Here is a 27,785-nt window from a genome sequence, read left to right on the forward strand (position 1 = left end):
TTGAATAGAATAATTACACCTTCAGTTCCTTTGCCCGTGGGTTCCAGTGGTGGGCGTGTCAATAAGATAAAAACCATTTCTCATGGTTTTGGTGCTCAGCCAAGTCATCTTCTACAGTAACCTCACCAGGAAGCAAGGCAACAACACAAACTCATACCAATTCTGTATGTTTATCAGTTCGTTTATATTGAAATGTTATGCTCAGGGTAAAACTGTTTCACACCCTTTATGGATTGTTTTGGGATAGTATAGGTTGAATGCTACCAACAGCCAAATACTTTGTGTTAATCAATGAAACACTTAAAGACAAAATAGGCTCTCAATTTCAAATTTTCTATTATTAAAACTTTTTTAGGAAGAGAAAAATTTCTCTGTGAGGGAAAATTAACTCTAATTTTTTTCCCTCTTTCTGGGTTTTCATACATTTATGTATTGGAAAACATGGGTGTGTGAAAGTTGGGGCTTGACGTTATATAGTTGAGGCAAATCATGTAACCTCATGGTGCACAGTGTGGGACAGATGGAAGCATATGAGCCCTTTGTGTTTCCTCCATTTCCCCTCCTTTCTGGTCAGTGATCCTCAGAGGCTTGGCAGCTGGGCACAGAGTAGAAGAGCCTTGCTCTGCCAGGAAGGGAATGGATCCCTAGATGAGGGCTGCCCAGAAGTAGTGGTACATGAGCATCACCTGTTCACCTGCTAGTGGAAACTGAGCAGAGGGAACAAGAGGGATTCCCATGCAAATGACCCTGGTGAGGGCCCGATTCTGATCAGCCAGCAGAGAGGTGCTCAGTGTGGAGGAGTGGACTCAGTGCCCCCCAGTCAGGCAGGCTTTCTAGTCTCCAATGCTTTCTTGTTTTCAACTCTAGTCTAGAGCACAAGTCCTTCCAATCCCCCTCACTGGGGAAGGAGCTCTAACTTTTTTTAGTATCTCCTTCTCTGGATTGGCCCCAAGAAATCTCTGGTGAGCCTTTCCCCTGGTTTTTTGAAGACTCATCTCCTTACTCACTTCCCTTGCAGTGAACCATCCTTCTTCCTTTGGGTCTGGTTTCCTTTGGCTGTATCATCCCTGGTTTCTTCTCCTCCTTCCCTCCCAACCTTTGTTCCTTTAAGGCTTTGCAGGTGGGCTGTCTGCCCAGAACGTCTTCTGTGAACCACCTCATCCTTTTGTTCGCTTTCCTTAGTTCACTGAACAACCCTCCTATTTCTTCATCCTTTACTGGTTACCTGGTCCCCGCTGAGGGCTGTTTCATATGGAAGAGGATGCCAGATGCTCTTCTTAGGAGTTGGGGTGATTCAGCCCATTTTTGCATGTTAAAGAGAATTACGTTAAGACCCTTGGGCAAGTCCCCATCCAACCTCCATTCATTTTTTTTTCTTTTTTTTCGATGATTGACAGCATTTATATCGTTCTCTCTGCCTCCTGCCTTTACTCCCTCTCGCCTCCCCCCAACCTCCCACCCCAAAAGAAGAGGAACTTTTGCAAGGGTAACCACTGTCTAACTGGTCTGCATCATGGGATGGAGAATATATAATTATATTGATTGCTGATTGGCATAACATTTTCAAAACTACATCCTTTCAATAGGGACTTCTGTTTTGGTCAAAGGATGTATACAAGAGGTATTATTCTTTAAGAAGTAGGATTGTGAAATTCAAAATCCATTTAATTTCTTAATAACTCTCATAAATGTAGAAGCTTCTATGTAAGTAGTTATCTTTGGGAGTAAAAGGCTAAACAGAAGACCAAGTATAGTGGATTAATGATTTTGTTCCTTGTTCCCTCACTGCAGGCAGCCTCTTGTAACATAGCATCGGCCCTGCCCATCCCAGCTGCTGCCCAGCGCCGTCATCCTCGCTTTGACATTTCCATGGTATATTTCCTTTCTTTTACAAATCTGTGTTACACAGAGCTCTCTGATTTGTCAGTCAGGATAGTCTAGGTTTTGCTGCAGTAACAAAAGTACACCAAAGTCCACATGGCTTAACACAGCAAAGCTTATTTCTTGCTTACAGTAAGACCCTTTTGTGAGTCTGGGTGCTCTCTAGGGTAGCTGTCTTCTGTGTGGTGTCTCTGCTTCCATTTTAGGACCTTTCCATATCATCACCCTTCACAGTGACTACAGCATATGAAGAAAGAATGGGGAATTTCCCACAGGCATCTGAGTGCCTCTGCCTGAGGTGATCTTTGCTCATAGCTCATCAGCCAGAGCAAGTCCTATTACCTCACTCATTTCAAAGCACTGGGGAAGTATCCTCTTTCCAGAACTTTGACAAAGAAGAGAAGAACCAATATTAGTAACATCTGCTTTAAGCATCAGAAGCTTGGAACATAGAACTGAATAAAGCCATGATCCCAATCTTAAGTCCCAACAAGGGAGATAAACATGTTAATAATATTGCAATCTAGTTTTACAGAACTATATGAACTACAAAATACATAGCATGATAATTACCATGATAGAACAGAAAGTATGCTGGGGGCACAAAGGGAGAGGATCCACCTCCCCGAGCTGGAGATGGGAGGAAAACTTCAGAGTAGGGGTGACACGGGGCTGGGGTTTGTCATTTGCCAGCCTTAGATCTACCTTACCTTGTTAAGGGTGGTATCTGATTTTATTTTATGTACTGTATAACATCTAAACTAATAATTTGGGATACAACTGTAGGAAATAGGCTTTCTTTTCTATAAGACCTCAAAAAAGAAATGAAAGCCATCAGCAGTAGAACAGATCTGCTAGTTCACATGAAATGGAACACAAAGGTATCCTTTTAATGAAGATGTACAAAAACTACCTTTACTGAGCAATTATGCCACTGACAGTTCTTTGATCTCAAAAATTAAACTCGCTGTTGCAGTATGAAAGGAATAAAGGCAAGTGTAAAATAACAATCAAGGTTAGTTATTAGGCAACAAAGGTGGCATGCACAGTACTTTGATTTGCCCAGAGATTCTGACATAGTTTACATTAGATATAAACGTGAGTGGTGTGGTAATGGTGCCAATAATTTGTTTTATAGACAAAAGAAGAGTCTCATCCTGAGATCTGATAAAGCCATGTTCTTATTCTCTCTCCTTCACTGCTTTGGGTCCCACTGGCCTTCTTGTGGGTCCTTCATTACACTGGGCCTGCTCCTACCTCAAGGCTTTTGCAGGTCTGAACCCATTTCTCTTCAGATAACCATTCACTTGCTTCAAGTCTCTGCTCAAAGACCATTCTCTTGATGAAGCCCCTTGGCCACCCTGTTTAGGATTGTAACATCTATCTCCTCCCCACATCCTATTCCTATTCTATCTTCTAACATAAATACTTGATAATTTGCTTATGTGCTTTATCTGTAATCAGTCTTTCACCACTATCGTGTAAGCTACCCAAGGATAAAGATTATTGTCTGTTTCATACGTGGTTGTATTTTCAATCAGTTAGACCACTGCTTAGGGCATGATCGGTTCTCAGTAATAATTGTTGAACACGTGGGTGGGGTTCCATTAGAGTTCCTCTAAACTCTACACAAAGTTGTATATTTACATGTATTTTTGCCTGTAAGCCATGACTACTTTTTAATTCAATTTTATGATGTGCCAGCTGTCTTTCCCTAGAGAGCAAGGGTGAGGCTTATTTAAGGAGCGCATAGTCTGGTGGAGAAATTTGTTTGATTCTGCCTGTATTATTTAGTTAAATGTAGCAAGTATTGGAGTGCCTAATGCAGGTAGATATTAAATAGAATTCCTGAATTTTGGAAGCTTGCTGTTTTAAGTGTGACAGGCCTGTACTGAAGATTTGCCTCTTTGTGTCATGAACTTTGATAAAATACCTCTCCCACGATGTTTCTTGGCTCAGTCCAGTGGCTCTTGGATTTCTCCTCTGTCACGACACACATAAAGTGTGGTAGTAGTGCTCACGTGCTTGACCATTCCAGGGGTGTGTGGAATGCTTGGTCAACAACCAGTGGGTTATTTTTCTCATAAGAATTCCACCAAGCTGTACACGGAGTTGTTCTTCACCTCTGGTTCGCCCACTCAGGAAATTATACTGGGAAGAGATGTTGTTTTAGAAAACCAATCTGCTTTGATTAAAAAAAAAAATTATTCATAAGCCTCAGTACTTCTCTTACTAATAATAAAGTTCTTGTGGCATATAGCAACTAAGCAGAGTGGTGTCATGACAGCTTATTTAAGAATAATTGGGGGGTGCCTGGGTGGCTCAGTGGGTTAAGCCTCTGCCTTCGGCTCAGGTCATGGTCTCGGAGTCCTGGGATTGAGCCCTGCATCGGGCTCTCTGCTTAGGAGGGATCCTGCTTCCCCCCTCTCTGCCTGTCTCTTTGCCTACTTGTGATCTCTCTCTGTCAAATAAATAAAATCTTAAAAAAAAAAAAAAGAATAATTGGTTTAGAGGATATATACTATGAGGAAAAAGAAAATCAAGTTTGATTACTAAGATTTAAGGAAACTACTGGGTACAGGTAGGGTTTGAGGACTAACTAGTTGGTGAAAATAATAGGTAAGGAAGACAATAGAACAGGTCAGGGCAGAAAGGAGCTTGGCATGTGATAGGGACATTGAGGGATGGGCCTGGCTGGAGTTCAGGGTTAAAGGGTTGGACTTGTAAATTGAGGGAAGATGATAGGTAACCTTGAGTTTGTCTTTGTATTAAGCTTGTTATCAGCAATGGAAAAATGTCCTTGGAAAACCTGTATACTGTAGAGGTTACCAGACTTCGTGTTTAATGCCCTTGTAAAGAAAAAAAAAACAAACAACTTTTTTTTTTTTTTTAAATGAGAACTGTGAGCACAGCATAGGGTATAGAGAAATTGAATCACTATGTTGCACACTTGAAACTAATGCGTATGGTGTGTCAACTACACTCAAATTTAAACATTAAAAATAAATAAGAGCCACAAAGATTTGCCTCTAAAAAAATAAAAAAATAAAAGATGAGGGGCACTTGGGTGGCTCAGTGGGCTAAGCCTCTGCCTTTGGCTCCGGTTATGATCTCAGGATCCTGGGATCAAGCTCCAGCATTGGGCTTTCTGCTCAGCAGGGAGCCTGCTTTCCCCCCTCTCTCTGCCTGCCTCTCTGTCTACTTGTGATCTCTGTCTGTCAAATAAATAAATGAAATCTTTTTAAAAAATAAAAATAAAAAAAATTAAAAGTGAGAACTAACTTGTGACTTCAAGCTTTCATTTTGCCAAGTGAGGGCACAAAAAAATTCAATAGGTCTTACATTTCGTAAGAGAAAGGCATTTTAACACAAAAGCAAAAATCATACAACCTCTACTAAAGAACTGCTCTTCATAACTAAATAAATACAGCTTTATAGAAGACTAGCCACACTGTCCTTATTCTTTTTGTGCCTCACGTTGACATTTGGGGACTATTTCATGAGATGCATGTGTGGGTTTGGGGGACAGAATAAAGTCTAACAGATGTCAGGTGGCAGTCACCGTGAGTGGACAAAAGCATTTCCTTAGAAAGATCAGTGTAGGTGGGTGTTGTGCAGAATGGAGACAGGAAAGGTTGAAGGGAGGGGAATCACTTAGGGGGCTATAGTCCAGGTGACAGAGGCCAGGGTCTGACATGGAGGTCTTGGGGCTAAGAAGTCAGAGTTTGGGAGGACAGGATGCTGGGATTTAGTGATATACGTTCTGTTTTCATGGGCAGCTAAAAACCAGCAGGAATTCAAAATACATTTCCGATTTTGAGAGGAATATAACTCTATCCGAAATATGACCAAAGTTTATCTATATTCTATACATAAGGTCTCTTAGATTCCCAAGACTGTTATTTAAGAAATTATCAGAGAGAGAGAGAGAGCACACATGAGCATGTACACACTGGTGTGGTTGAATGAAAAATTGTCTTTGCATGTAGATCACCTTATGTGAAGGAAAAAGAAAGGGGATGCTTTTTAATGACTAATGGTGGTATTTGTTTTTAGAACATTTTTTTGAGGTTTCAGTTTTTTGGTTCCAGGAAGGAGTACTAAATTAGGGCAGTCTGCTCCCATTCTGGTAGTCCTGTCAGAGTGGGTGCTGCCTTATGCCTCCCCACCCCCTTCCCTCCCTCCCTCCCAACACCTTGCCCTTAGGCTGCATCTGCTCAGTGCCAGGGCTCCACCTTCAAAGCCAGATAAGCTTTGTGCCAGCTGTCCTCACACCTAACCTTGGGTTAGGTAGGGGAAGATAAGGTAGAAGATGATAGCCTGTGTGGGAAGAGAGGCAGCTGACCGATATACAGGGGAGTGTTTATTTCCTTTAATCACTCCTGACTTTCTCCAGTTCTTAAGTTTCTGTGTGTGAAGTCCAAGGAATTGCTGCCCGAAGATACTCAGAGCTGCTTTTCACATTAGGCTCAGGTAGAAAATTGTGAGTTCCTCCTTCTGCTTGAACGTGACAGTAACAAGCACCACTGTTTCTTCCTTTCATAAATTTCACCATGGCTCTTGTTTCCCACCCTGTAAGATGAGGATTTGGCTCATTTACATGACAAATACGCCTCCCCCCTTCTGTGTACCTCAGGTAATTGACTTGTTATTGGGCCAGAGTACAGTGGAGGCTTTTGTGTTCACAGAGGCTTGTCTCTATAATTGGATTTGGGACTGAGTCAGTCAAGGGTCTTGATTGCAAACAAGAGAAACCAACTCTGAAATTACTAGAAGGATGTTGGAGTGCAGGTCAGCCTGCAGAATTATTGGAAGCTTGGAGACGTAGGTTTCAAAAGGGGCAGGAACCCAGGACATTGACAGAGAAGAAGCCGCTGAAGGTAGGGATGAAAAGCACTGAAACCAGCCCACCTGGGTTTCTCTGGCACTCCCCAGCTGGATGACCACAGGCAAGTTACCTAATCATTCTGTGCCCCCAAAGACAGTTATGATGAATAAATGCATTAGTTTGCCAGAAGTGCTTGAAACAGTGACTGATAAATAATAAGTATATATTAATGTCTGATAAGTATTTATTTCTAATTGAAGTTGTGTGTATACATGTATATGTATTGGCACTTAACTGCTAAACATAATGCTAGGTTGCTCTCTAGCCTAGACTTTCCTTCAATGCCCACAACCTGTTCTTTGCTCAAACTAGCTTTTCCCTTAAATCACAAATTGCCAACCTTGGTTCAAGGGCTTTGTTTCAGTTCTTTGCAGTTGCCTCAGAAACTTCGATTCTGGAGCATTATTAACAGAATACATAAAGATCATAGTCTGTACATTTGGGACTTCAGTTTTACTTTATTACCCTTAGGGTTAGTATAGTAAATTTTTTCTGCCCTTTGTCCTTTTCTTTATTTCTGTGTTTTCATGATCATTATTAATATATGCTTTAGTCTTTCCTCTTGTTATTTTGTTACATGAGAAACAGCCAAAATGGAAACTCTTGTAGAAGAGGAAACCATTCTACCTCTCTGAAGGTTTTTATAGCCCCCCCCATGAAAATGTAGCATTAATATTTAAACATATCAATATTTAATAATTAGCACGGCTATTAATATTTTGTTATTAATATTAATATTTTTAAAAGAACAGAAGATTTCTGCAACACATATTGTTATCCCTTTTCAGTTTGGTTCAAAGAAAATTACATTATACATTCTTTTGTTGAAATAGCCTTTCCTTTAAGTAGGAAGTTGAGGGTTGGTTATTCTGGCAAACCAGAGTAGAGTCTATTTACAGAAGCTTTACCTAAGGAAAAAAAAATCAATGACTTAATATATCTCATGTGTTGAATATGTTGTTCTGGGTCCCAAGGTTAGTAGGTTAGTCTCTTTTTCTCTCTTCACATAAACACACATATAATCTCTAGGTGTATAGTGTGTGGTTTAGCCTGATTTCGAATACGTAAAAATACAAGTACTTAAGTATTTTCCTGAATAGTTTGAAGATTCAAATAGCTAAAATGGAGTGGAAGTTTTTCTTTGGCAGTTTAACATGAGAATTATAGAATCATAATGAAATGTTAACATTTCATATGAATGTATATAAAATAACAGGCTCAGAGTTTCTTTCATTTGGCAGGCAGTAGAAGGGGATGAAGAAAAGGTGTTTTGTTTTCCGTTATATACATAAAAACATATGTTTGTGTGACCTGGGTCACCACATAAAATGTACTCTTTACTGTGGGTGGCAGTCAAAAGAGTTTGAAAGGCATTGGTTTCAAAAATCAGTCACAGCTTCTTTCAGTTGGGTCCCCCTCACCTTGTGGTGGGTTGGTTGCTCCCGCAGGCATAGAAGGGTGTGAGAAAGCCAGAGAGAAGGGGGTTCAAAATTTAATGGGGTACCTGATGGTTAATAGGATTAATTGTGTGGAAGTGTTTGTTGTCTGGCTTGCTGTACATTCAGCGAGAAGTCTGTGAAAGGAATTACCTGCCGTGAGTCATAGCATTCATTTGTGATTGAAAAGCTTTCAAAATAAGTTTCCCCATGTGTGTCACATATAGTCAGGAATAAGAAATGGGGATCACCTCCTGAAAACCTTTTGTAGCGTTGAAATGTGCGTTGACTATAGAGGGAGAAAGTGCTTTGCTAGGAACAAGCAAAGTTCTGTACCCTGAAGGTGGAACAGTCCTCATTTTTATGTCCATGTTCAAGCCTTTATTTAAATGATGACCTTTGTGCTGTATTTAAATATATTCATAAGAAGAAAATATGGGCACACAATTCTGTTAATTAACTCCTGGAGCTTCGTTTGCTTGTGATTATATTTCCAGCTGTTGCCATGTATAACATCACTGAAATTAAGACATAGGTTTGACAAGGCCAGATCTCCACATGGCATGGAGATAGAGGCAGAGTGAACGTGTCCTGGAAGAGAATCTTCAACCTGGATGTATGGGTTTTGTTATGTGCTTATGTACTTCGTGTTGCAGATTATTCGTTTTAAATAAATTTGGAATTTCAGAGTCTATCAAATATGGCTTAAAATTTTTAAATACTTAATTGTGGCAAAATACACATAAAATTTACCATCTTAACTTTTTTTGAATATTCAATAGTGTTAAGCACATTCACATTGCGTTGTGCATCCAAGTCTCCAGAATCATATGGGTTTAATGCCAGAGGGTAGAAAAGCTTTATTATAAGTATGCTTTTAACACTATTTCAGTATTCTAAACAGGTATTTTTTAATTCATGGGTTTAGAGATTTGTGATAGAAGGAAAACCATGGTTCTTTGCTCACTCCTGAATGTACTCCTTTCTTGAAAGTTTGTGGTCAATTCAGTAGCCCTTATAACTATTTTTAAATAAGTCTTGGTCTTTTATTCCAAGGGACACAAATAATATCAAACTCAAAATAGTGTATAAATACCAAGCTTCTGCAAGACTCACCCTGAAGAGATAAATAAAGAGGTTTCAATCTTGTGTTCTTTTGAAAAGATTTTGGTCTAATTCAGTTTTATATTCCATCAGTGAGGTGGGTTTTGTTTTGTTTTGTTTTGCTTTTTCCTAAGATATATTTATTTTAGAGAGACAAAGAGCATGGGGGAAGGGCAGAGGCAGAGGGAGAGAAAATCTGAAATGGATTCTGAACAGAGCCCAATGTGGAGCTCCATCCTATGACCCATGAGATCCTGCATGACCTGAGCCCAAACTGGACACTTCACCGATTAAGCCACCCAAGTGCCCCCTCCATGAGTTTGAAGTTATCAAACTAGCTTAGGAACTGATTTGCAAATGACTGTCTTAGTGATTTAATCTTACCTTCAGTGAAAGATCTATGTGGAAAAATACCTAAAGGCTCTTTAAATCCAATTTTCCTGCCGTGGGTCAAGAACTTCATCTCTATCTGTGTGCTGGCGTCAAGAGTACTGACACTGGCAGTATGTGACTGGAGAGGAGTCACTCAGGACTCAGGGAGGAGTGTGCTGGATGGACAATAAAGGCCACGAGGCTGGTACTGAAACTTAAATTCATGTTTATGGCTCTGATGAAGCCAGTGTCCTATGCATGGAGGACCATAATTAATTAAAAAAATTAATGTGCAGTTTTGTATCTGGGATTAGTGAATACTGTTCTCTTGGACAGAAGAGAGAGTTTAGATTTTGCTAGAAACTACATTGACCATGTGTCTTCATATCACATATTAAATATAATATATTTGTCATATCATAATCCATGGTGTAGCTCACATTCTTCCCTTGGAAGCTGAAATCTAACCATTCTGTGTATAAATTCAAACATCAGGAACCCAGAAATTACTGATATTTGACTTGGGGGTATTTACTTCCTGGACTTTTTTCTTTAGATGCTGTTAGTTCTGAGTATACAGACGTTAATGGCAAAATAAAGTGATTCTAAAAACTTGAGCAAATTGGCCACAGAACAAATAATCTGAATCCTGATATCATTATTAGAGTCAGAACTTTGGGCAGAGGAAGTGGATACCCTTTACCCACCAAGGGCATTTAGAAACAGAAGGGCTGCCCCATCTTGTCTTGCTGTGTTGTTTGAGATGATCCCACTGTCGTCTCTCACTGTCTTCTGTCACAGAGGGCTCCTTTGGATTAACCTCAGTGGCCTCCCCCATGCTCCTGTCTTTTTAGGGTAGGCAGAGATGGGGGATCCGTAGCAGAAAGGGGGAATGAGTAAAATTATCCTTCCAACAGAATCTTTAACCCCATCCTATCTTCTTGGCTCTTTACCTAGAGGTTTATTTCACTCTCCTTGAACCCATGAATATAATTTTATGAGAGCTAACTTAAGTTTGGATTTCTTTCTGACTATAGTTATGTTCTTAATCATTTATTTATGAAGACTCACCATCTTCATCTCTGAAACTTGGCCTTTCCTTTATAGGGTTGGGGGTGGAGGATAATGGTGTAAATGGAGGTTTTATCTTTTACAATAGCTTTTTTTCCTGGTTATAAAAGTAATATATTTAATATAGAAAAATGGGAAGTTTGGAAAGATTGAAACAAAATTCTATCATGAGTAATAGTAATCTGTTACATTACTATTGGATATACGTTGGCATATTCCTTTTTATTTTTATTAAGATTTTATTTTTCAGTAATCTCTACACCCCGTGTGGGGCTTGAACTCACAACCCTGAGATCAAGAGTCACACACTACACTGACTGAGCCAGCCAGGCACCCCTCTGTATTTGACCTTTACTGTTTGTTCAGTTTTCCTTTTTTTTTTTTTTTCCACTTTTCACCAAAATACTTCTGTGTATTACAAGTTCGTTAAACTGTTTGAATGGCTGCATAATATTTCATCATGTACCTGGAGTAGGAAGGGAGGAAAGGAATGTGGGTGGAAGGGGGATAGCACGGACAGTTGGGGAGGGGGCGTGGTGCTTTTAGATAAGCAAGGATTGTAAGACCCTCTTGAGTGGTAAAAACACCCTGACAAAAGGTCTTCCCTCTATTGTTCATACAGGTAGTGTTGGTTAATTCCTCAGTCACCTACTTTTGGAATGTAGGACAGATTACAAACTTTCGATCTTTCATCTAGAAACAGATTATCAGTGTTAACATACTTTGAAAGGGGCCTCTTAAAAAATTAGGGTTATGATTAAGTCTATTTGATCTAAAAGAAAGTTAGTGAAGATAATAACTTTGTTACCATATTTCATACAGATAGAAAGCAGAAAAAGTACAGTTGTAGGTCTGTAAGATTTTTGATTTTTTGATTAAAAATTGAGGGAGTTCTAAAAATGGAACCCTTTATGAAGGTAACTTTTACAGTAATAATCCTGAAAGAAGAGGGGTGAACACAAAAAACCTTACTTTTGGAACTTTTATTTTATTTTTAGTTTTTTTTTTTTTAAAGACTATTTATTTATTTATTTATTTATTTATCAGAGAGAGAGAGAGCCCAAACTGGGGGAAAGGCAGAGGCAGAGGTTGAATCAGGTTCCCCACTGAGCAGGGACCCCAAGGCGGGGCTCCATCCCAAGACCCTGAGATCATGACCTGAGCTGAAGGCAGGTGTCTAACCGACTGAGCCACCCAGGTGCCCTGCTTTGGGATCTTTTATAGCAGAATACAAGTGAATTGGAATCTGATGTGACTTTTTCCTCTTAGAGAGTGAAAACCAGTAAAGAGAAGAGGCAAAGTATGTCCAAAAAGTTTGGGGGAATCACAGGCTGGTTTAAGTGGGGGATTTGGTAGCTCTGGTGTTTGGCCTCTTTCCCTTCTTGTTCATCTAGGCTGTGTAGTGTCCTGCCAAGAATGGCCTCTGCTTGACCTCTCCGACCATGATGGTAGGAGGCAACATCTATTGAACTTGATTAACACATGTACTTAAAAGTCATTGTTACACAAGCCAGAGGAGTAAATGCCATGGTTTGTGATTGTCAAATGGAGGTACTTCGTCTCTGGGGCAGGCTTTTTAATTTACTGCTTTCTGTTTATACCAATACCATGCTCTGAGATGGTAACAGCTGTTCCTAGAAATAAATTTTTTAAAATTCCTGGGCCAGATATGTTTGAGAAACTTGGGATTACTGCAGGGGTTCTTTAACATCTCCAATATCCTTAGGTGCATTTTTTTTCATCTTTAAGGAGGGAGACTAGAATAAGCAGCATCTTCAAAACTCATTTTGCCCACATAATCCTTTTTTAAGAGGACCTCTGTTGATACCTTCAAGGGCTTTTTGTGATTTAGAAACATGTGTAGTAGAAGCAGGATTTTGTATCTAGGCAGTATAGGTGAATACACTGCGAGATTTACTGTGATGTGATTCACCTGGGGATCTGGTCACGCCTCGTCTGACTGCGTCGGTGTGTGGGGTCGAGCGCAAGGATGTCTAGTTCTCAGAAGTGCTCAGGTCTGCCCCACAGACCACACTTATTGGAAGAATGTAGATGCTTGTTGATTAGCAGCATCTGAGATTAGCTAGATGAGACCTGAGGAAGATAATACTTGCCAGGTTGTTGTCATCGCATTCCAGAAGCTTCTATTGGGAGGCCTGTAATGAGCAGGGAGAACTGATGGGCAGTCGCTGATGTCTGTGATGGCAGAAGGGGAAGTTCCCGGGGGAGATCAGAGAACTCAAGATCACCTTGAGTCCAGAACATCTGAACACTGCCCTGGGGATGTGTGGGGTAAAGGCTGTCTTTCTTGTTCTGGTTGAAGGATCACTGGTAATGTTTGCTGGGACTGTAGTGGGCCTTTGTGCCAGAATAGAAAGTGGGGGGAGGAGGGAAACAGTTTGAAGATGGGCTCTCTGTGATGACTACTAGAGAAAGGAACAGATGTATAGACAGGTTAGAAGAAATAATTTGGTAGGGAGACTAGAAAGAAGGTGATTCAGTGGAGGTAGAAGAACATGTCAGTCAGGGTCCAGGGGTGGGCAGGTTTGTGCATCCAGTCAGGACAAGAAACCCAGCAGCCACAGAGTGGGGCACCCATTGTGAGTGCTGCATTTTGTGGAGTCAGATCTTAACAGATTAAGAGAAGTGAGAGTTAGGGTGTCATAGCTGGAAACACTGAAAGGAAAGACACTCGAGATGTGAATGGAATTCTGATTCGGTAGTATTATTGGTAGAAAGTGTTAGAAAAGGAGAAGGAAGTGAAAGAAGCTGGTGTGGCTATACAGTGAGCCTTCAGTGGACCTCAGGTTTTTAAAAAGTCAAGGATATGAGTGGAAGAAGGGTATGTGACCCAAAATAAATTAAGTTTCACAAGCCTGTAAGACTCAAGTGCCCTCTGACTGAGTGCTCCTGAAGTAAGTGAAGGCCAGCTAAGCTAACATTTTCTGTGCGGTCTTCAGAGCCTGAAGAGAGGGAGGGCGCACGCCTGCTCCTTGTGGCAAATGTAAGCTTGTTGACCGATGAGATGATGCTATTCTATGACCATCAAGAGAATGATTCTTCAAACTAGAACTACCCATGATAGGCAGTAATAGTTCCCAACTGCTTTAAATGACTTCGGGGAACTAGAAAAATGATCTTGCCTGATAAAAAGTCTGCACACGGGGTCACAGCCCTGCTGTTAGGATTATTTGTAAAACTGTGGAGAATCTGTGTCCTAACCCTAGCATGGCAAGTGACCTGAATTTCATAAGCTGCATATGTGAAATCGTAGACTGCTAGGTAAATACTGATTCTCTTCAATTCCAAAATCAGTTATTAACTCAAAGATTTGGGAATGCTAAAGAAGGTAAGTAGTTAATAACTGGAAAGGCATAACTTTCGAATGAATGACAGGATTTCCACTTGGCGGCATCCAGAAGAAATTCTTGTTTGTACAAGAATTGACTTTACCTAGAGGGTTTTGTGTGCGTGTGTGTGTGTGTGTGTGTGTGTGTGTGTGTGTTTAGAGAGAGCATGCCTGTGGTGAGGCGGGGCAGAGGGGGAGGTGGAGAGGGAGAGAGAAAACCTTAAGCAGACTCCACACCTTGCTCAGGCATGGGGCTCGGCTCCATCTCATGACCCTGAGATTATGACCTGAGCTGAAATCAAGAGTAGAACCAACTGAGCCAGCCCGGTGCCCTGACTGACTGTACCTAGAGTCTCAAACAGTAGTGGCAGATGATTGTCATTGACAAAAGCCCATTGAAACTCTGCACCCATTTGAGAACAGAGCCGGTCCCAAGAGCCTTGTAAAAGCTCTCTGATGATGAGTTTGCTCTTGCAAATTCCCAAGTGTGGGATATGGGACCTAACTCCCTTGGGTTATGCGTGATGTGAAACCCCTGGGAATGTTGCTAGTCGGAGAATTTTCTTCCCCACAAGTCCTTTTTTTTTTTTCCCCCCAACCAGGGGGCTCCTTGGGCGAGGGGCGGAGAATTCTGTCAGGGCTCCACTTGTGTTGCTTTGCCATAGGCACCCTGTCCTGACCTAGGGATGTGGATGAAAAACATACAATCCTGTCCCTCGAGAAGCTTGCGGTGTAGTAGGTGACACCCACACTCATGGACATGGTAATAGTCAAGTTTGCTGAATGCGCAGCAACACTGGTTAACATTCACTCTACAGCAGGCAACTGTTCTAAACTCTTCACGTATTTGGAGTCGCTGGGTGACTCGGTTGAGCGTGTATCTTCCGCTCAGATCATGATCCCAGGGTCCTTGGATCAAGCCCCATGTTGGGGCTTCCTGCTTGGCAGAGAGTCTACTTCTCCCTATCCCTCCACTGCTTGCCCTGCTTGTGTGTGCATGCTCTCTCTCTGTCAAATAAATAAATAAATTTTTTGTTTTATTTTTTAAACTCTACACATACTTTAAGTCAGTGGTTCTCCAGGTGTCGTCTGTCAGCATTAACATCCTCTAGGAGCTTATTAGAAATGCAGGTTCAGGGGCGCCTGGGTGGCTCAGGGGTTAAAGCCTCTGCCTTCGGCTCAGGTCATGATCCCAGGATCCTAGGATCGAGCCCCGCATCGGGCTCTCTGCTCAGTGCAGAGCCTGCTTCTCTCTCTCTCTCTGCCTGCTTCTCTGCCTGTGTTCTCTGTCTGTCAAATAAATAAATAAAATCTTTAAAAAAAAAAAAAAAGAAATGCAGGTTCATAGGCACCCCTCAGACCAGACCCGCTAAACCCAAAACTTCTGGGGATGGGGTTTAGCAATCTGGTTTCCTAAGCCCCCCAAATGCATGAAGTTTGAGAACACTGTTTTAAGTCATCTAACCCTTACGACAACCTTCTGGGTAGATTTTATTTCTCCCATTTATAGACGTGGAAAGAGAGGCAGAAAATTTAAATAATTCGTTCAAGGACATGTAATACAGATGGGCTTTGAATCTAAGCCATGTAAATTCAGAGCTCTGCTTGTAACCACCACACTAGGCTTGCCTCCCAGGACAAGAAGGTGCAGGGCATGGAGGAAGGAGCTGTAAACTCCCGAAGGGGAGAGGGTTTGAGGAAAGTATTAACAGAGCTGGATTTGTTTTTCCTTGAGAAGCATTCAGTAAGAATTAACTGTGTGCAATGTATCATGTTAGATATTGTGGATATTTATGTATATGAGTAAAATACAGGCCTTACCTTTAAGATTCTTAGAATGAACTGGGGGGAATCCAAATGTTAATAATTAGCTGGACTCTAAAGTACTTTAAAAGTACATAAGAAGTTCTAATAGGGGAGTATTGAGCATATGAATATATTTTAACATAAACTCAATAAAAATTTAAATATATGAGGAGGAAGTCATTCCAAGCGGTGAGACTACTGTGTGCAAGATTTGATATTTGAAACAGGATAGTCTTGCATTTATTAGTACTTTTGTATATTTGACCTTGGATATAGTTTTGTGAAGTCTAGACTTGTCTACATTATGGCAAAGGTTGGAAGTTCCCAATTTAGAAGGAGGAGTTGGTGAAACTAATTGCTCCTTTTTTATTTGTTTTAATCTTGGGAGCCAAAAATTGTTTTGACCTATTTCTTCCTTTTATGTGACATGTAAATGAAGACGGAAATGTGCATTAAACATTTTTTAGAGCAAATAATCTTCCAACGGCAGTGGGAGATAATGGGGTTCAAGAGGGAAAGAAATTCTTATCAGTAACTAATTGAGCACGGGAATGTACTGCTGGGATTTTATGGAGTACCTCCTGTTCTGTAAAATTTGATCATCTAGACCAGGGTTGGTAAACTTCTTTTGTGAAGTGCCATATAGTAAATATTTTTAGCAAGAAAATAGTCAGAGACCATATGTAAACAAACGGGCCCAGCTGTGTTCCAATAAAACGTTATGAAAACCAACCAGGTGGCAGCTGGGTTTGATCTGTGGGCTGTAGTTTACGGACTCCTGATCCACATTCCCACCTGACGCAGAGTGTAGATGAAGTCTGTGAAGTAGGCCAGGTGACCTCAGGATATCTTTTCTGGTGGCTTATTTCTGAGTTTCTTTGTATGTCTTATATGAGTAACTGAGAAAGAAAATCTAGATATAGTTTTCTAACTCTTCCTTCTGCGGGAAGACAACATTATCACCTTTATTACTTTGTAGCCTTTAAAAATTTATATGCAAGTTAGGAAGAAACATTTAAGAGACTAATTTATTCCCAGAGCCAAGGAAGGAAAGAAAGGTGGCTTCTCCAAGGTGTATTTCATTTGCACATTTCTGACTTGCCAGTAACATAGAAGAAAAGTGAACTTTTTTTTTCCCTCTTGAAGACCCCACACAAAGTGACTTTATGGAAGTGTTTTTCACTACAAAGAAACAATTGGCTTTCAAATGTATCTTTAAGTTTTAAAATGAACAAAATTAATTCAGTGTATAGAAATACACTATGTAATACTCTTGCTGCATACTGGACCACTTAAAACAGAATTGAGAAATAAGGGGAATGAAGGGTGGTGGTCTCTGTCAAATAAATAAATAAAATCTTAAAAAAAAAAGTGGGTGAGATGTGCCTGGGTGACTCAGTTGGTTAAAGGTCCGCCTTCAGCTCAGGTCATGACCCCTGGGTCCTGAGATCGAGTTCTGCATCAGGCTTCCTGCTCAGCTGGGAGCCTGTTTCTCCCTCTCTTCCTCCCCGTTTGTGCTCTTTCTCTCTCTCTGTCCAATAAATAAATAAAATCTTAAAAAAAGAAAGAAAGAAAGAAAGAAAAGGGTGGGTGGTGATGATATGGAAGAGATGGCAATGGGTTTCATAGATTTTGAGGTGATAATATCACGTTTGCCACTGGCCTGAGAGTCTGGAACATCAGGTTCTGTGACAAGGGGGAAGGTCACCACTGGGTGGTCATCCCCTGCTATACACCGAAGGGCCTTGATTTACAGAAGGGACCAGTGAACCCTGGGGGGTCGCCAGGCTGGCTGAGGAGAGACAGAACACACGTACAATGGAGGCGGGAGGTGCTGCATTCTTGTGGCAGATGAAGACAAGTGCTGGAGTGTTTGGGGGAAGAGATTAGTCACGGGAGGCTCAGGGCTGCAGGGGGCTTCATGCAGCATTTGCGTGGATCTCAGGAAGAGCAGGGTGTGGAAATGTAGAGAAATGCAGGGAGCAGAGGTCACGACCAGGGCTTGGGCACAGAGATGAGAATGTGTACAGTTTGCATGGTAAAAAATCGCACAGTCTGCCTGGCTAGAGCAGAGTCCTTGTAGGACAGAAGCATGGCAGGGTGTCATTGAGGGTATCATCCACTGGGCACATTGTGAGCAATCGGCGAGAGGAAACTGAAATTTTTAAGTAGCTATTTTAATTAAAAACAACAACAAAACAACAAAGGTGCTATGTAAGGAGATGTTTTAGGGAGATAAATCTGATTTGTGCTAGAGGTGAGAGTGCACAGGGCAGCAAGTCGGGTCATTCTCTTGCAGCTTGAGAGAATATTATGGTAAGGGCCATGCAGCTTTTAGCCAAAGAAACAGATGGTTTATTTTGAAATAATATTTGAACGTTTTTTGAAACTTTATTTGTGGGGCAGAAAGAGGCCATTACTTTTTTTTTTTTTCAACTTTACCTTTTGAAATAAATTTCAGATTCACAAGTTTCACAAAGAGCACAAAGAGTCCTCTTAAAACCTTCATCTAACTTCCCCAAATGTTAACATTTTAGGTAACCACAGTGCATTTGACAAGAACAGCATTCATAGTCAATTAACTCAAATACAGACCTCATTCAGAGTTTGCCCATTGTCCCACCAAGGAAGGTCCTTATCCTTGTCCAGAATCACACATGGGCTTTTGTTTTGTTTCCTTATGTCCCTTCCAACCTGGGAGAGCCCCCTCAGTATTTCGTGGTCTTTCAAAGCCTTGGCAATTTTTGCAGAGTTAAAGGCTTATTTATATTGAAGGATACCCCTTGTTTTGCCGTCATCTGTTTTCTCATTGAATTCAGGTATACTGTTTTACAAAAATGCCATGAAAGTGCCTTCTTCATTGTATCCTTTCAGTGGGCAAATGACGTCAACGTGTTTCATGGTTGGTGATAATTTTTATCAGTTAATTAGGGTGAGGTCCACTATGCTCCACTGAAAAGTGACTCTTTTCTCCTCTAAACATATTGACTTGTGAGAAGCCACTTTGACACTGCGCAGATAGCCCGATTATCACCCTTGTGTCCACTAATTTTGGCATCTGCTGATTGCTTTCTTTTTTGTCTGCAGTATTCAGTACGGTGGTATTTGCCTAATGGTGATCTTGTTTTCCTCCCCTTCTTGAATTTAGTAATTGGAATTCTGTAGGGAAGAGCTGTCCCCACTCCTCCAGCCTGCTTGGCCCAATATTTATTTATTCAGTCATTTATATCAGTATGGACTCATGGGTATTTATTCTGTGGGTTATAATGCACAGTTATTACATCCCACATTGTGGGATAGAAGGTAATAACTGTGCATTATTTTGCTGCTCAAAGGATCTCAGTGGGAACATCTTCATGTTGGTCGGTGTTTTGGAAAGGGTTCATCTTGGAGTCCAGGTGTAACTGGGTAGGTTGATAATAATACAAGTAGGGAATCCAGTGACAAGTGGAGGTGAGTAAGCTTGCTAATTTAACATTCTAAAATCTTTAGTGACTTGATTCCTAAATTTTAAAGGCTTTTCTGTGATTGCGTTAACCAGAAAACCCCACTGTGTTAGGCAGAACTATTCTCTTGCTTGTAAATGCAGCAAGAAGAAAGATTTTCCCAAGAATCGAATAAAAATCAAGTTGATAACAAGTTTGTTTCTGTTGTACCTATTGTGTATATTTTCCCAGAAGCTGCTGCTTCTTGCTGATTTATTTTCCTAGGCAGGCAAGATTTTGAAATATTTATAAGTATTCCTAGAACCCACTTCACTTTCCTACTTTAGCTGTTAAGTGAGGCAAACATGTTTATACTAGAAGAGAGTCCTTTACTAATGGGAAGTAAAAATTAAGTTTAATGCTGCGGATGCCATTAAGAGGGTATGCCTTTTGAGAAGGTATATAGCATCTTTCTTTTCTGCAGACATGAAAGTACCTTGGCTTAGGGCTGTGTCTGGGATGGGGTAAAAACAAGACACATAACACAAACAGGGACAAGGTGGGATTTCCAGAAACACTGGCCCTTTGTTTTATACAAGCCAGGCTTAGAAGCTCAGCGACAGATCCCAATGCTTTCGGTCAAAGGACTTGTACCTCTACAAGGTTCTGAACTCAGCCGGGCTTGCGAAGGAGGCACTTTGAAGAGTACTCCGGGTCTCATAGCTGAAGTGGGTGAGGAGAAGTTCAGACTGCCGGTTCCCTCTGCTGATTGTTCAGTGCTCACACATTAGAACCACCTGGGGAGCTGGGCAGAAACCATCCAGGTCCCACTCCCAGAAGTTCTAATTCTGTGCTCTGGGGGTCGGATATGAGCTCCTGTTGAGTTTCTCTCTTCAGCTGGCTTTCAGATGGCTTTAATCTACATCCAGGGGCTGAGAATCACTGGAGCTTGTGCTGTTTGTGACTTCCGAATGCAGTGAGATGCACTCGTTTGTCATGTCATTCTCAAATCATCACAATCTGTAAATGACACCTGTAGAGTAATCACTACAGATGGGCTTGGGTTGCAAACTTGGGTAAATTTCTTAACCTCTTGAAGTCTAGTTCTGCCAGCTGTGAAATAGAATTAATAATAGTGCCTACCTCAAAGTTTTTCACAGATTAAGTGGTATATGTTGCATGTAAAACACTTTGCACAATCTGTAGCACAGAGTAGAAACCCCGCTAGTGATTGACAGCGGGCAGCCTATTACAGCAGACTGGTGGCTTTGGAATCAGTCCCTTTTGTTTCAGTCCTGGCTCTGTAACTTTCCAGCTCAGTGGCTTGAAGTCATTTTTCCCCTTCCCCCTTCCTTCCTTCCTTTTTTAGAGAGAGTGGGGGAGAGTTGGGACAGAGGGAGAGAACAAATTCTCAACCGATTCCACGATGCAGGGCTCGATCTCACAACCCCAATACCATGCCATGAGCCAAAATTAAGAGTCCGACACTTAACTGTGTGACCCAGAGGCCCCACTGAAAGAAATGTCTTAGTTTATCTTTTCCTCAGGCCTCTTGTCTGTAAAAATGTGAATAGTTGGGTGCAGTTACTGTTATGGGAAAGTGCTAAAGACCAAGGAGGTGCTTAGTAAACATTTCTGCCACTTTCCATGTCATCCTATGTTTCTTAACACTTCACGGGCAATTTTGAGAACATGATTGATGTTGGTATGGCAAGGCTGTGCTGAGAAGATGTTATCACAAATGGCCTTTGTGGTGGTGACTGACTGGTGGGAGCACATCCGTTGGGGCCCCGAGGCCGTGGTGGTGGGCCTGGAGCTTGCGGGAGGGTGGCGGCACCCTGCCCCATGCTTCCCTTTCAGCAGTTGGCTCTGGCTTGCGTCATGCCTGACTTGTGATCCTGTGGAATTCTCAAGCCCACGTACTGGTTGGGGTTGGGTCCCTTTTACCTTGATCAAGCTCTGATTGAGCTAGAAGTCTATCCTGGGGCTTAAAAAGGACTCATAGGCTTAGAACTCTACTAGACAGCCTGCTCGGTCACAACCCTTATTGTTGGAGTCAGTAGTCATCTCTTTACATAGGGGCCTTCTGGTAACTTCGGAAGCTTTCTGGTTTCCTGGGTTTATGAGAGAAGCAAGTGCACTGATTCCACTGTGATGTCTTCATCTTCTACGTGATGGCCCAGAATAGGGAAAGGGCAGTGGCTGCAGGTGACAGAGAGTCATGTCAGTAACTGAATTCTCAAGGCATCAATACATTTGGTAGTTCTTGCTGGTTCCTCTTTGAAATGGAGCAGGTCATACTTTTGCAGGGATTGAAATGATTCGGTCTTTCTCCTTCTGCTCTCCCTTCTCTCCTTCTTCTCTCCCCTTAGCCGCTTAGGTATTAGTTCAATCTAAGGAGAGTATTAAGGCATGTCCTTTAAGAGCTAGTAAGAAATGTGCCGTAAGTCTATCATACTAGTAAGTATATAGTAGGATACTCTCACTGACTCTGGAATGAGTTCTGTGCTTGGTTCAGACCCAGCATCTTGGACCATTATAATTTAACTTCAGTGGACACCTAACTTAAAAAAAGATTAAGGTAATACATGATTACTAACCAGTTACCCTTTGAGTTATGCCATTATTTGTTTCTGGAAGTTTGTGAATATCAAAGGGTTGCAGTTTTCTAATACATGTTTAATATATGAAAAATATTTGCCTGGAATCATTTAGGGTTTCCTTTTCCATGGTTCACTAAAACAGAAAGGAGAAGAAATAAATTTGAATTAAAATCTAATTTCATTTGTATTGTTACCAGTCTTCTCTCTATGGTAGAAATAATGTCTTTCACGAAAGTATCATTGCATGTAGCCGAAGTAATTCTAAGAAGCTGGAAATAAAGGGAAAAAAAAATCATTTCACCTGGGCATTGTATTATGAGATATTATAGTGAGAGCCATTTATTTATTTATTTATTTATTTTTTTAAGATTTTATTTATTTATTTGACACATAGAGAGAGAGAGATCACAAGTAGGCAGAGCAGCAGGCAGAGACAGAGGAGAAGCAGGCTCCCTGCTGAGCAGAGAGCCCGATGTGGGGCTCGATCCCAGGATCCTGAGATCATGACCTGAGCCGAAGGCAGAGGCTTTAACCCACTGAGCCACCCAGGTGCCCCAATAGTGAGAGCCATTTAAAGGAGGACACTGTATCACTGGAAACAGCCATCCAAGATTATAAACTGATAGGAAATGAGGATCAAGTAAAAGAATTCATGGGTTTAAAGTGTTCTTTAGATCCTCTATGTTTATGGGGTGCCTGGGTGGCTCAGTGGGTTAAAGCCTCTGCCTTCAGCTCTGGTCATGATCCCAGGGTTCTGGGATTGAGCCCCGCATCGGGCTCTCTGCTCAGCACGGAGCCTCCCCCCACCCCCCCTCTGCCTGCCTCTCCTCCGCTTACTTGTGATCTCTGTCAAATAGATCCTTTATGTTCTGGTAAATGGATTTAGATTAAGAACAGCATCACGTACTTGTGTATGTTTCTGAAAGTACCCACAGTGCCTGGCCAGGAGCTCAGTAGGTGCTTTGTAAATGAGAAATGAATGGAAATTTGTTGCTACCAGACAGATTAGATGAAGCTTTGGAATGCTCAGAGGAGAAATAAAACCAGGAGATTCAAAGAAGGCATGCAAACAGCTGATGACATATTAGGAAAGAATATCAAAACAGAGAGGGGTGCATTTTTAAGGGTGTTCTTGTGATAGATGCTTTCAGGTTAAATGCCGGAGAGCAGTCTGTGAGGTGATTCAGAGCAGTGATTCTCAGATTCTTGTAAGTTGGCCCACTATGTTCCTCTGACAAACTTACATAATTTCCTAATACCTCTTAAAAAGGAGGTCATGCATAGACTGTTCCATGTTCTTTTTTCTCCAGGTCTTTGACGCTTGCTATTTTGGGTCAATATCAACAACTAAAAAAAAAGTCTCTAAAGCACATAGTTAGGAGAGTTGTTTTAAGTTTAACACATCCGAACTTTACAGAGTTCTGCGGGTAGCTCTGGGGCTTCCTGGAACCCAGCTGAGTTTGAGAGCCGCTGTCCTAGAGCATTAATGAAACAGAGCCCTCCTGGGACCAGTTAGGAGAGCGCTTCACAGGAGTTTCTGACAACAAATGTAGGTATTGTGTTCTGGAAAAGGCCGTTCTTGTTGTGTTGCTCCTGTCGATTCCCTGTGGGCTGGTAGCTTATCTGTTATCTAGTCAGCAAGGAAGAATCTCATGGCTTTATTTACTCACCTTACCAATCTTTTGAATCCAGCTATCCATGGGAAGGTTCTGTGAAGTAGAATTGTGTGAGTGTAACACTAGTGTGGAGACGGCCAGATTTAGGTTGGCCTCCGAAAGAAAGGAAATGTTTTGCTTTCTTTTGTGAATGTGCCTCTACCTGGTTCTTGAGAACTTGTTTCTACCTAAAAGCTTTCTTTTCTTTCTTTCTCTCTCTCTCTTTTTCTTTTTTTTTTTTTAACGAAATCATGTGAAGTAGTTGCTTTTCTGAGCCTATTCAGGCAATTAGATGAGTAATAAAGACTGTCAGTTCTGGCCTGCCTTATTGACTTTTAAAAGTCTCTCTATTTAGGGGAAGAAAAATCACTTATGATGATTCATCCTAGAATGATAAAGCTAGTGCATATGCAAATTTTAAATTGTTTGGTATTTCAATAAGTGAATATATTACATAGGCTTAGACGACAGAAGGCCTGAGAAGGGCTGATTGGGAGAGTGTATAATACCACACCAGAAGGGGTGGGTGGGTGTTTTATTTTAATACATGGGAATTAAAAATGGCCTGTCTACCTTCGTAAATTTAATTTTCTTTGAAGCCTTTGCAGATCTTTAGCAGAGTAAACCAATTGGCATCTCTGGAAAGAGTTTATATTTCTTTCAGTTTAATTAAGATAAGTAACAGGGGGGCATGTGGAGTGGAGAGGATGAAGAATGGGAATTGTGCCTTAGACTAAGGTTTGGTTGAAGGTTCAGATGCTGAAAGGTGATGACTGGCAGGCTGTGTTTTGTAATTCAGCCGATGATTTTGAGAAGTGGAGGCGGTAGACTAAAAAGGATGGGATCTCAAAAGACAGCAAGCCTTGGAATAGAGTTGTAAAGAGCTTTTAAACATAGGTTGGGAGCTCAATAAATGTTAGTTTCTCTTTTCTGTTCCCCAAAGCACAATGGGAAATGATACTAGTTTTCTATTGTGCTTAAGCATATGTGGGTGATGGTGCTGCCTACTGGATCGTTAGGTACGAAAAATGAGCCGCTACAATTCAAATCATTAAGTAACCTAACTTACTAAATTGATACAGAGATGTACATATCTATAAATAAGTGAATAGCAAAGTAAACATTTCTTTGCAAGGTTATGCGCTCGATGCTGTGAGAGCAAAGCAGTGTAAACTGTCAGCACCCGCTCCAGGAGCTTGTGGAGATAGTTGGGGCAAATGCACACATAGAATGCCAGCCAGCCACGCAGAGCATCCGGGAGCTGCCACGTGATTGTACGGCATAACAGAGCTGCAGGAGGGCCAAACCCCAGTGTACCGGGGCAGGTGGGAGGAGCTTCACCTAGGAGCGAACTGCACTAAACCCGGACTTCGAAGTCTAGTGGGGTTCAGGGAAGCGTCAGGGAAGATGGAGGGCTCTCCAGTGTGGAGAGTGGTGTGAGCAGAGGCAGGTGGGAGTGCCGAGCTCTTTCTGATGAGGAGGTTTGTCCTGTAGGAAGTTGGGGGGAGAATACTGAAACTTGTTGGAAGCAGCCCGTGGTGGCCGGGCGGACTCCCTAAGCAGTAAGAGACCCACTGTAAAGCAGGGGACCTTTGTTCAGTTTTGAGGTTTGCAGGATGGCCTTTGGGGTGCATGACCAGAGGTCTGGGAAATCATGGAGAGGCTGAAGCAGTGGTATAGATGTACAGTGATGGGAGTCTGCGTTAGGTGGGGAAAGAGGAAATGAAAAGGAAAGGAGAAATAGAATCAAATCACACAGAGAATAAAATCCCAAGTATGAAAACCTCCATCTTTTCGTGGCCCTCCTTAAAGTTGTATCCTTTTGGTTGGGAGCTGTTTGTTTATTTATTTGTTTGTTTGTTTGTTTATAAGATTTTATTTATTTATTTGACAGATAGAGACCAGAAGTGGGCAGAGAGGCAGGCAGGGGGAGAGAGAAGGGGTAGCAGGCTCCTGCGAACAGAGAGCCTGATGCGGGGCTTGATCCCAGGACCCTGAGATCATGACCTGATCCGAAGGCAGTGGCTTAACCCACTGAGCCACCCAGGCGCCCCATGGGAGCTGTTTAAATGGAATAACCTGTCCCGTTGGAATGAATGGTGACCAGATGCTTGCACTGAATGAGAATAAGGACATGAATCCTTTATGGCCCATGACTTGAGGTTGAGGCACATTTTTTTGGTTTGGATGACTGCTGGACCCGCCGCATTGTAGACATTGACCCTGCTGGTACAAAGATTTGTTTAGTTCTAATTTTTCCCCTCTTCTTTCTTTCAAAATAGACTCTATCAAGAAGAATTTCCAATCCATACCTTGAACACACGCCTTCCCAGGTACGATTCTTTTCTCTTACTGCATTTTCTGAAACAGGGATTTATGAGTCCTAATGTAGAATTCTCTAGTTACAGCTCTTCCCTTTCCTCCTGGACATGCTCTCTCCCATGCTGTCTCCTTCACCTGGGGATAACACAGCTGAAATTTTTTGAAATGCTGTGATAATTGTGTCATGGTACGAGATGTTCACCAGATAGGAAAAAAATATTTTCCCATCTTCCAAGCCCTTATATGAGTGTGTTATCAATATGGCAGAGTTAAATATATATTTTTTCAATTTGCTGTATTAATAGAAATGCTGCATTTTTAAAAGAGTGAATATTTTATACTTAAAACTTGGTGTAAGAGGGACTTATTTGTAGTTATCTATTAGTAGAATATTTCTAGGTTTGTTGAAAAAAGATGGGGAGCCTTCACTGTGTTTAAAAATCATTTGACAAAGAGTTCCTTTTTTTCTTTTCTTTTTCTTTTTCTTTTTTTTTTAAAGAGTAACAGGAGACTGTGAGCACTGTGAGGTCTGAAACTTTTTGGCCTTGTTCACTACAGTATCCCCAGCATCTGCAGTGGGGTCTGAGAGCCACTCATTAGATGTTTTTTTGTGTGTGTGTTTTGTTTTGTTTGTTTTTGTTTTTAAAGATTTTATTTATTTATTTGACAGAGAGAGATCACAAGTAGGCGAGAGGCAGGCAGAGAGAGAGGGGGAAGCAGGCTCCCTGCTGAGCAGAGAGCCCGATGCGGGGCTCGATTCCAGGTCCCCGAGATCATGACCTGAGCCGAAGGCAGAGGCTTAACCCACTGAGCCACCCAGGCGCCCTCACTAGATGGTTTTTGAAAGACTGAGTGAATGAGCATTGATACCTTGTCAGCACCTGTCAAGGGTGAGCTGACTTGACCCTCCTTTAGGGTAGTATTTTTTCTTTTCTTCCAAATTTTTATTTAAATTCTAGTTACTTAACATACAGTGTAATACTGGTTTCAGGAGTAGAATTTAGTGATTCATCATTTACATAGAACACCCAGCGCTTGTCATGCCAGGTGGCTTCTTAATGCCCATCACCCATTCAGCCCCTCCCTCACTCTAGGGTAGTTCTTTCTGTTCAGCTGACTTGTTGCTGGTTTTGTTTTGTTTTGCTTTATATACAGTTACAACATGTTAAAAAATCATTTCCTGCCCTTCACACTTTCTCATCAGGTTGTGTTTAGGAAGTGACACTAGGAATATTAGGGAAGTGTAAGGATAGGGTTGAAATGTTCCCTGTCAAGTCATAGTCAATATACTATTAATTGGTTTGCTTCAAGAGAAGATATAAAATATTTTATAGGTGCAAAGTAGTGTAGCTGCAGAAAGAGTTCACCAGGAAATAAGTAAACAGATATCGTGTGCATTCCCAGTATATATTAATTTTCACGAGCATCAAGACAGTTCATTTTTACTTAGCTTTCTTTGTTTGTGAAACAGCATTGCACTGTGGAGGAACGTGCCACATACAGAGAAAGGAGGTAATATATAAAGTAGGACGTGGACCTCTCTGGATCCTTCATCCTCTAAGAATCAGAGATGCGTATGGGTGAATTAGGATGAAAAAGGAAGTTAAGTAAAATTTTTATCTGCTAGGTGGAATCATGAAGTAGATGAAACCAGGGTGCTTAGAATTAACAATGAGCTCTGCAGCAGAGGGAAGCTTAAAAGCAAAGCAGACAGCAGCCCATCACATCGTGTCACAGTGTGAGATGTTCACTCGTTAGGAAAATGTATTTTCCCATCTTCCAAGACTTTGACATGAATGCATTATCAATATGGCACAGTAATATGTAGTATAAATATGCTTCAGTTTGCTGTGTTGATAGAAACCCTATTTAA

General features: G+C 41.4%; 1 protein-coding gene across 2 annotated transcripts in view; it reads left to right on the forward strand.

The window, feature by feature from the left end:
• Positions 1-27,785, forward strand: part of RAPGEF5 (Rap guanine nucleotide exchange factor 5) — a 218,835-nt gene that overhangs the window by 12,923 nt on the left and 178,127 nt on the right. For both annotated transcript variants that reach the window (XM_032873502.1, XM_032873512.1), the window contains exon 2: positions 25,873-25,923. In XM_032873502.1, the coding sequence (XP_032729393.1) occupies positions 25,873-25,923 (51 nt within the window). The remainder of the gene's footprint in view (positions 1-25,872; positions 25,924-27,785) is intronic.

This window comes from Lontra canadensis, unplaced genomic scaffold (assembly GCF_010015895.1).
Source record: "Lontra canadensis isolate GAN:19392208 unplaced genomic scaffold, GSC_riverotter_1.0 scaffold2, whole genome shotgun sequence".
Taxonomy (NCBI): Eukaryota; Metazoa; Chordata; class Mammalia; order Carnivora; family Mustelidae; genus Lontra; species Lontra canadensis.